At 54.2% G+C, this 10,141-nt stretch overlaps 1 protein-coding gene across 1 annotated transcript in view; it reads left to right on the forward strand.

The window, feature by feature from the left end:
* Nucleotides 1-3,245, forward strand: part of NOX5 (NADPH oxidase 5) — a 25,211-nt gene extending 21,966 nt beyond the window's left edge. Inside the window, 2 exon segments of the mRNA XM_044918293.1 lie at nt 1,957-2,117; nt 3,117-3,245. Of these exon segments, the coding sequence (XP_044774228.1) occupies nt 1,957-2,117; nt 3,117-3,245 (290 nt within the window).
* The last annotated feature ends 6,896 nt before the right edge of the window (nt 3,246-10,141 follow it).

Consider the following 10,141-nt stretch of genomic DNA (forward strand, 5'->3'; position numbering starts at 1 on the left):
TAGTAGCAGTAGTAGTAGTGGTGGTAGTAGCAAGACCTGTAGTAGCAATACTAGTAGCAGCAGTAGTAGTTAAGAGTCATAGTAACGTAGCAGTAATAGTAATGGTGGTAGTAGCAAGACCTGTAGTAGCAATAGTAGTAGCAGCAGTAGTAGTAAGAGTCATAGTAGCAACCGTAGCAGTAGTAGTAATGGCGGTAGTAGCAAGACCTGTAGTAGCAATAGTAGTAGCGGCAGTAGTAGTAAGAGTCATAGTAGCAACCGTAGCAGTCGTAGCAATAATATGAGCAACGGTAAGAGCAGCAGTGGCAGCAGCAGTAGTATTTAATGGCTGTACAATGAATGATAGAGTTAGTGGTCTGCCATGCTCCTGCTACTGGACCTTTTACTTGTTCTGATTCTCCACTCACATATATAAAGCTGCAATTAATATGTATGTGCACACAGTTTATTTCCTTCCTCTGGATGATTTCCTTAAGAGAGTGTCCCAGAGATGGAATGGCTGTCTCAAACACAACAGTATTGCAGAGGACGGAAACCATGTCAGGTCATTCTCCAGCGCTCCTCCTTCTCCCTCCCACCACGATGTCGCTCTCCCTGTCCCCCTCTCTGGGGATAGGGACTCTGAGGGAGGGGAAGAAGGGTCAGGGCTCTCTCAAGTTAAGTGATATGCGAAATAAAATGTTTTCTCCCTCCTAGGGCCATTTGCATTTTAACAGTGACTGAGACCTTAAGCCAAAGGAAAAGGGGGCTAATGGCAGCATATGAAACAATAGAGAGCCAGCTGGGATGGCATGAATCCTTTAGTCTTGGGAGAGGAGAAGGATGAAGTGATCATCAGCTCGTGGACCCAACGTCCCAGATCAGGCCCCGTCATTTCTGGCTTAGACCAATGTGCAAGTGGAAGGTGGTACCCACCAGCCTCTTCCCTGTTGTGGCCCACATGGAAAATGGTAATATTCGTCTGCCATGTCAGGGAAAATGGAGGAAGCTGCTTGAGCACAGAGGTGCCCACCAGGGAGCTCCAGTTGCCCTGAGAGCCGAAGGGATCCAGATCTCAGCAAACCCGTCCCACTGCAGGCCCTGAGCTGTGGACACCTGCCAGTATCCAGGCCTGTGTCCAGGCAGAGCCAGGCCAGTCTCTGCCCTATCCCTCCTGTCCTCTGGCTCCCCTTCTGGGAAGCTGTTCTCATCCTGTCACCCCCTGCTCCAGCACCCACTACCTGCCCCCATTTGCCAGCTGGGCATTCAAGGCCTTTCCCATTCCGGCCTCAGTGTGTGTCCCAGTCTCATTTCCCATCTCCTGTTGCTCCCGTTCAAGGATCTTGCGTTCTAGGCGGGCAGTCACACCACACCCGACACACACCACGTCTGTTCAAGCCCCTCATCCTTGGCTCATCTGTCCCCCCTTCTTAGGATGCCCTCCTTTCCCACACCCCGCCCCAGCTTGGAATCGTGACCCTCTCCCAAGACCCGTCCCAGCCCCCACCCTCCCAGGGAGCAGCTCCATCTGCCCCAGCCCTTCTCTGTAGATTGGTAGCATTGGCCATCTGACCCCGTCATTCAACCCTTGCCCCTTTGGTCTCGGTTACCTTTTCGGCTGTGCCGGGCCTGGGTGCCCAGCCAGAATGAACACACACCACGAGGTGTGACAGGGCGTGAGCTTCAGAGCCCAGGGACTGCCATGCTGCCCTGGGATGCCTTTCCCCTTCGAGTCCTGAGGTAGCTGTGGGGTGCAGGCCAGACAGTGGGTATAGTTACCGTATACGCCTGGCGCAGAGCAGACTCCGCCCCAGCAGTGGGCCAGTTTTTCCTTTCTAAAGCACTGGTGGGCCGAAGGTGTGAGTCCTGAGCACCCGTGGTCTTGCTCCGAGCCCCGGGGACAAGGGGCTGACATCGTGCCCTGTGCCTATCGCAGGCATGAGCCCCTCCGTGCCACCTTTGCCTCCCACCACCCAGGCCCCTTCCTGGAACTGCATATGTACATGGCCTCTGCACTGGGCAAGCATGATCTGAAGGTCATTAGCCTGCAGTTGGCCCTTGACCTCCTGGCCGAGAAGGAGGACTCCATCACGGGCCTCCAGACGCGCACCCAGCCTGGGTGGCCTGACTGGAGCAGGGTAAAGGCTAGCGAGAGCCCCGCCGCCTGCAGGGACCAGTGGGGCTGAGAGCCTAAGGCCGTGGCTGGGGAGGTTAGGGCCGAGCAGCTAGGGAGCGGGCATGAGGCCAGCATCCAGGGTCCAACCGGGATCACTGGCGCCATGACTGGCTCCCCTTGTTCCAACTTTGGGCTCCGTTTCCCCATCTGTTCAGAGAAGAATTTAGCCAATTTGACCTGCTAGGCCTCCGCCCAGCCCTGACTCCCTATGAACCGGGGTCAGAAGGCCTGAGTAGACGGGGTCTTGGGGAAGCACCAGGTCCTGTCCTTCCCAGTACAAATGGAAAGACTGAGGCCCAAAGGCACAAAGGTTTGCGGTCTTTCTATTTTATTTCTCAGATTGGTTTTTAAGTTATTTTTCCCCGAGTACTTACCAGTCGGAGTGCAGTGTGTGTGAGGTGCCAGAAGGTACTGCTTTCCCATCTGCGGGCGATAATCATGCCCAGATAGTGAGGGAACAGGACACCACTTGTGCTTGGGCACCAAGGAGCGCTTTCCACAATGGCCCCCGTAAGCAGAATTTGGGGTGGGAAAGGGTCTTCCCTGGGGGAACAGTCAGACTTTAGGAAAGAGACTATCAGTGGAGGCACGTGACTGCTGGAGGACTAGCGGGGTGTCCGGACAGTTGGGGTTCAGCGTGCCCATGGGGCCCTGTCCCTGCCCCCAACACTGCAGTCCCCCTGCAGATGTGTTCCAGGAGTGGAGGGCCTGGGTCTTCTGGCCAGCCCCTTCCTGGGGTCTGGGTCAAGTTGGGGGTTGAGCAAATGGCCCCCCAAAAGAATGGCTGCGTGTTGGACCCTCTGCTCTGAAGCTAAGCACCTGTGCCTTGGAGGTCCTCATGGGGACAGAGGGGCATCACTGCCGACCCATTATGTTGTCAGTTCTAGCTGGGTGTGTCCCTGAGCGGGTCCACAGGCTCACTCCCCTCCCTCTGCTCTCTCCTACCCGGTGTGGGCTCCAGGTGCTCCAGAAAGTGGCTGCTGAGAAGAAGGGTAAGGTGCAGGTCTTCTGTGGCTCCCCAGGCCTGGCCAAGGTGCTCAAGGGCCCCTGTGAGCAGTTCGGCTTCAAATTCTTCCAAGAGAACTTTTAGCCTCGTCTCTCCCAGTTCTGCCCAACCCACACTGCCAGCCAACTCCATCACATTGCTCCCAGGCCCCACAGAGGCCAGCCTCAGAGGGCCCACCTAGTCCTGCTCCACACCCAGGGCAGATGGACTTCCTGCAGGACCCAGGGGAAAGGGCAGTGGCCTGCGTGGTGCTGCTGTGCATTCTGGGATTGCCGAGAAACTGACCAGGCCAGAGGCCGGCGGCTCCGGAAGGGGGTGCAGAGGGGGCTCCCCAGGCCACTGCCCCTCCAAAAGTCCCCTGAGGGAGCCTTTCCCGTACAGCAGTGGTCCCACACCTGCCTAATCATCACGTCACTCGGGATTTTACCCCAACATTTTATTACGAAAATTTTCAAACCTACAGACAAGCTAAAAGAATTGTATAGTGGACAGGGTTACCCACTTGCCGGATTCCTCCGTCAGCGTTTTGCTATATTTGCTTTCCTGCATTTTATCCATCTAGCCCTCTCTCCGTCCATCAACGCACCTTGTTTTTGTGATGCACTTCAGAGCACGCTTTGCCTTTCAGAGGAGCTTTCTTTACATGCAGACTCCTGGGTCCCATTCCCAGAGATTCTGATTGTGAAGTCCTGGGGAGGAGACCCGGAAGATGTATTTTATTCAAAATGAATCCTCTTCGGAATAGATAGGCAGCACATTTCCTACTTCTCTCTATGTCACTGTCCCCCTAGCTGTGTGTCCCTTTTCCTCCCCCCCCCGCCCCTCTCCCTCTGCCTCTCCCCTGCGTATGTCCCTCAGTGTCCCTTCCTGGCTCCACATGTTGGTTTCTCCCTTCTCCCCATGCACCGAGTCATCAGAGAAATAGGTGGGAGACAGTGCGTGTGTGTCCATCTGAGGGGGACACAGAAAGGCCGAGTGCCTGGAAACCACGCAGGTTGTTACTTGAAGCTCCGTTGAGCCACACTGCCGTGGTGCAGCCCTGGCCACCTCTCCGAGTCTGATTCTTCATCTGAAAAATGGCCCTGATGATATCACCCAGTCACAGTTGTGAGAATAGAATGAGACATAAGCATCAGGGCTCAGAACAGGCATCTTCAATCCCTGCATGGCTCTCTGGGTCTCAGCATCTTCTTCCTAGGCAGCCTCTGTCGCATCTGTCACCGTGTGGCCGGAGTACCTGGCAGAGAGAGCAAATGCCGAAGCTCTCCTATGAGACATGTTGTGGAGGGCAGGGGAGGGAGGGCTGGCCTCGCCCCCTCGGATCGGAGCTGGGGGTTCCCACCTGCCCCGCACTGCCAGCCCCTGTGAACCGTTCAGGTCCTGGGCATCCTCCACATTGCAGCCTGTCCGGCTAGTTCTCTCTCCTCTGTGAGAGTCTAAAACACTCCTCCCCAACCCGCCTTCCAGGGGTTCCAATCAGGCACTTACCCACGGAATTGCGGTTGTGCCTTTCTTTTGTGCGGATTGGAAGACCCAGAGGGAGAACAGGTGAAGAAGCTGGGTGACAGCCGTGATGATGACACCCCTTCTAAAGAGCTGGGCATCCAAGGGGGAAGCTGGGACACAGATGAGGGGGTGGTGTGCACAGGCTGAGTTGAGAGGACCGATGGAAGCATCCTGTGGGTGACAACAAAACAAAGTCGGTGGGGAAAGTTCTCTTCACAAAGCAGCAGTGAGAGAAGGGGAAGGTGGCCGATGGAGTGCAAGGGCGCCCTGGGGGAGAGAGCGGAGTGCTCCTTGGGGACAGAGGCAGGACAGTGGAGGCAGGAGGAGCCAGAGGAAGGGCTGGGTGCAGAGGGTGGGGAGGAGGGGAGCTGGGCCTCACTGAGCCCCTCTGCACCCGGAGCCCACACATCTGGGAGACCTGGTGTCAGGGGCCTTCTACACATGGCCAGGTTCCGTTCCCAGCGAGCCTAGGGTAGGCACACAGCTCACATGGAGGAGTCGCGTTATCAGCCTGAGGTCACACAGGCTTGGAACCCATTTCCCCCTGCCGGTTTGTTTTTCCCTCCTTCATCAGACTTGTGACGTCTTTGGGGGAAACTGTCACTCTTTGCAGTGGAGAAGTTAACTAAGAGGGTGTTCTGACTCAGGGCTGGGGTATGCAATGGGAATGTGCCAGTCATTTGGAAAGTTGGCAGAGCAGAGTCTGTTTAGCGTAGGACTTCTCTGTCTCTGTTCATCTAGAATTTTATATCACGCAGAGGGCGGGAACAGTTGGAAGAACATGAATATAAAATCTTTTTTTTTTTTATATATATAAATTCTAAAATCCGACAAGATCGGTCGCGTTCAGGGTGGTATGGCCGTAGACTGTAAGTTCTAAAATCCATTAAGGGCCCACATGTTTGACTTAAGACCCGGTGAGTCCTAAGGCTTTCTCTCCAGACATACTCCAGTTACCCACTGGGGGGCGCTGCGGAATCAGAGATCTTGGAGGTTTTGTTTGCTGGGAAGGAGACGGGTTCCTGAGTGGCAGTGAATCCAAGGCAGGCGGGAGGAGACTGCACCCCCCCACCACCACCCCCCGAAGCTCCAGGCAACACCTCCAGGCCCAGACGTGGGCAGATGTGTGAAGTCGAGAGAATTGATTTTCAAGAGCAGAGTTCCTCTAGCTGCCGGCCCCTAACACCAACACACAGATGCGCACACAGACCCTCTCCCTGCCACGCCCTCCCCCCCATACCGCTCCCTTCCTGGGACCCACTGTCCAGGTCTTGGGGCTTCCCACGTTTCCTTCTGTAAGGTCAGAAGAGGCCTGGCTGGGGGAGAGTTTGTAGGTCCAGGCTCTGACCCAGGGCTCTGCCACCGCCTATCATTGTAGGTGGTCTGTCCATCTGGATGTTGCCTGGATGTCCAGATGGGGGCCATCCTACCATCAACAAGATGGCTGACTTTCCTCCTTAGACATTTGCGGGTCTAAGAGGGCTAAGGCAGGCCCACAGAAAAAGAGGCCTTTGCCCTCTGAAGTCAGGGCAGGGGCCTCCACGTTTGCCTCTGTCGCAGTGAGCTGTGTGACCTTGGATCTGCCCTGGGACCTCTCTGAGCTGTCGCTTCCTCATCTATAAGATGAACAAATTAAGGATGAGTATTTTAAAATGCTAGTATATGCATACTCCTTTCTTAAAAGATACGCAAAAAATACATGTTTTTCACCTGTTTGGGGAGTGGGAATGGAGGGCAGGAGGGACAGGATTTTGTTTGGGGGTTGTTTTGTTGTCGTTGTTTCTTTTTCTTTTTATCTTCTACCCCTCCATAAAGTTCGAAGTTTTTATGGTAAATGTCTGTAGGTTTTATAGTTTTATTTTTTTTAAAGGATGTTAAGTAAAAGAAAAATAAACTTCACGTAACCACAAAATAAACCGTGCATGCGTATGGAGCAAGGGCTAAATCGGTAGAAACGCGTGGGAAGACAGGCGACACACCAAACGTTCGCAGTGGTCAACGGTGGAGGAGGTAAAGGAGGACTCTCATGCGTTCCTCCTTCCTCTTTTATGCATTCATGTATCACCCATGTAACGTTTCACATTATGGCATAGAAATTTTACACCCAGCTCTTCAGGAATTCTTGTGTGATTGTTTTACTTCTTAATCTATGTTCTTAGGTTAAGGCCTATATGGTTTTGTTTTGTTTGTTTTTTCCGAGAATAAACAAAATGGAGAGATTGAGGTGTCCTTATGATCCTGAATACGGATTAGCTCCCAAATGGAAGTGTCCGGGCCGCGGCTGGGCAGTGGGACCGGCCCCTCCAGCGGGGGGCGCTGCCGGGCCTCTTCTGGAAAGAGAGGTCCCTGCCTGCCGGGATTCAGTGTGCCAACCTGCGGGCCCTAGCCGGTCTCAGGACTAAAGCCGGTGCGCACAGACTGCAGGGGCCCTGGGTAGGAGGAGCTGCATGCACCGGGCTGGGCGCAGCAACAGCTCAGCCTCGCAGGCCAGATGCCGGGGGCCGGGGGGGCCGGGGAGACGCAGGGGGGGGGGGGGGGGGGGGCGGGGGGAGGTGCACCGGGGCACTGTTTCTGCTAAACAAACACTCAACATAACCAGCCTTCCGGACAGATTGATGCACCTTTTTATGATCTTTCTTTACAATATGATGACTCTCTCCTTTTAAAAATAAGATTAATTCAGACAAGACATTTATTTTATGGGGAAATCCATCCCAGGGGGAAAAATACTCAAGCTCAGTGGCGGAGATGGCTGGAAGGAGACTTGTCTCTGCCGGCAGCTTCCAGCCTCCCAACCAGAGCCCCGTGGCAATGGCCCCGAAGGGGCTCCCTGCTCCTGCCCACGGACAAATGGGGCCATCTTGAATCAGCCCAGTTGGGTGAGGGTAGCCTGCTGGAGAAAACAAAAAAAGAAAAATAGGTAGTGAATTTCTGTGGGGCAGGCGAGAAAAGGGCACATTTTTTGGTAAAGAAGTTCTGAGATGCACCCAAATGTGGTGGGCTACGAGTTTTTATATATAAATTAAGCTTGTCTTTAAATGCCCCTGAAGAGCGTTCAAGAGAAATGAATTATTTGTCTCTGTGTCTCTGGGACTGGAATAACACTACCACCTGGCAGGAGCTTGGCCATATCTCATGAATGTTTCTGCCACTGTGGTCCCTGTTTCAGCTGGTGGCACCGGGAGGTAGCATCGACTCTTCTATCTTCCCATCCTCCTTCCCCAGCCAATCACCAAGCTCTGTCAACATGACATTCTATGCGTTTCTCACATCCATTCCCTCCCCAGTTGGCCCTGCCCAGGTTCAGTCCTTCAACTGCCTTTCGCCTGGACTCTTGCAGTAGCCTCCTGGCTGGTCTCCCTGCCTCCAGCCTTTCCCAGCCAATCCCCACTCCCCAACTGTTGCAGATCTAATCACACATCTTCCTGTTGGATAACTGTCCCTTGGCTATCATCCAAGCCCTGAGATGGGCACACAGACCTCCCCCATAAGCTAAGCACTCAGTTACGATCTGCAACCAAGTTATCACTGGCCCTTCCCGACCTCTTGCATCTTGCCAATGCCCCTCTCCCTCTCCGTGCTCTAAAAATACCATGTAACAGAGCTCCTCCCAGACAGAGCACCTTCAAGCCTTGGCCTCCACGGTGCTGACATGTGGAGCACCCTTCCCCGCCTTCAGGCTGAGGTTTCAGAACATTTCATCACCAGCCCATCTGCGGAGACAGCCTTGCCTGGTCCCTCTCATCACAGAATAAACAGCCTCCTCCGTATGATGGCTCGGGACCGACTTCCGTTCAGGCATCTTCTGCAGGTACTTACCTATTTACTAGCCTGGGGACCCCTTGAGGGCAGGAACAGAGTCTACCGTGTGTCTGTCTGTCTTTCGGCCCCTGGTACGTAGCAGGTGATCAGCGAAGGCGTTGGTAAGCTGACAGGACCCCCTTGAGCCCCCATCTCTCCTTCCTTTCCCTACCTTCGTTCCTGCTCCCCATCGAGGGTGGGAAAACCCGAATATCCCTGCAGGCAGACAGGACCTTTCCTGTGAGTAGAGCAGGCGGCTGCCTTCAGAAAGGCTCCTGCCTCCCCCGCCTCCCCCACCGGCCACGCTGGCTTTTCTCCCACGGGGTGGGGGGGAGGTCAGGTGTAATAGAGACATCCGAGAGGCAGAGGCGCTCGTGTCTCCAGCCCCCCTGTGAGACTCGGCAGTGGGGCTCAAGGTCCCTTACACCTGTGACACCTCATCCTCCTCTTCCTCTCTCTTCCTATAACTTGAAAGAGATGAATGACTTAGAAAGAGCAAATGAATCAGAAATAGGGAGAGCAAAAAAAAGAGAGAGTGATTTTGCCAAGTTATTATTCAAAGGAGCCCCGTCAATCACCTGGTCGGTGGGGGGAGTGGCCGTGCTGTCTGGAGCTGGCTCTGCGTGAGTGAGCAGGTGCCTGGGGTCCTCTACCAGCCATCACAGGGGGAGGGAGGGAGGCCAGAGGGGCGCTGAAGGGGGTCAGCCAACCCAAAGGCCCAGGACAAGGTCCACCGACCTGCTTTTCTCAGCAGAGGCCAGAGCCCTGCAGGCTGCACTCCGGACCAGGCCAGCTCTGGTGGAAGCACCCGCAGGGCAGAGAGGAGAAAGATGCGGGGAGGGGGAGGCGCAAGCCTCTGGCCAGGAGCCGGCTCTCCTCAGCAGCATGACCCAGGCCTTTGCTACCCTGGACGGGGCAGTCACTGTCTCCTCCCACCAGAAGGGGGACCTAAGTCACTCTCATCCCTGCATCCCAGGGCTGAGCCTGATGAATGCTCCTTGAGGGAGTGAATGAATGAATGAGAAAATTATTACAGCACATTGTTTGCTTTTCTTTGTGATTCTTACTATTTTGCCATAATTTTTACCCATAGGTTAACCCTGCTTATTAAATTGTCATTATAATCTACTTGGGGGCAAAACCTAAATCTGATTTCTCTCTATGAGAAAGTGTTGCACATCGCTGGCCTTGGAAAATAATCGTGGGTGAAGGGAAGGTGGTGGGGATGGGCATGAGAGCCTCAGTCCGTGTCCCAGGGGAGGTTGTTGGCCACACACCCCCCCCCCCCCCCCCCCCCCATCAAAGGGCATTTTGGTGCTGTGAAGCAGACGAGTTTGTTGAATTCCTACCATTCTGGGTGCTGGAGTTCAACCGTGGACAGAAGGGTCAAGGTCTCTGCTCTCAGTTTACTCATCTGTAAAATGGGGACAAAATGATAATGGAACCTATTAGATAGGACAATGGTAGGGATTCAATGAGTTAATGTGTGCGAGGTGCTTAAAACAGTGCCATGCATGTAGTTATACTTCAATAAAAGTTGGTTATTTCTGTCTTAGTCTCTTTGGGCCGCTATGACAAAACAGCACAGACTGGGTGGCTTATGAACACAATTTATTGCTCTCAGTTCTGGAGGCTGGGGGGGGCGGTCCAAGATCAGGGTGCCAGCTTGGTTG

This window comes from Neomonachus schauinslandi, chromosome 9, assembly GCF_002201575.2.
Source record: "Neomonachus schauinslandi chromosome 9, ASM220157v2, whole genome shotgun sequence".
Lineage (NCBI taxonomy): Eukaryota > Metazoa > Chordata > Mammalia > Carnivora > Phocidae > Neomonachus > Neomonachus schauinslandi.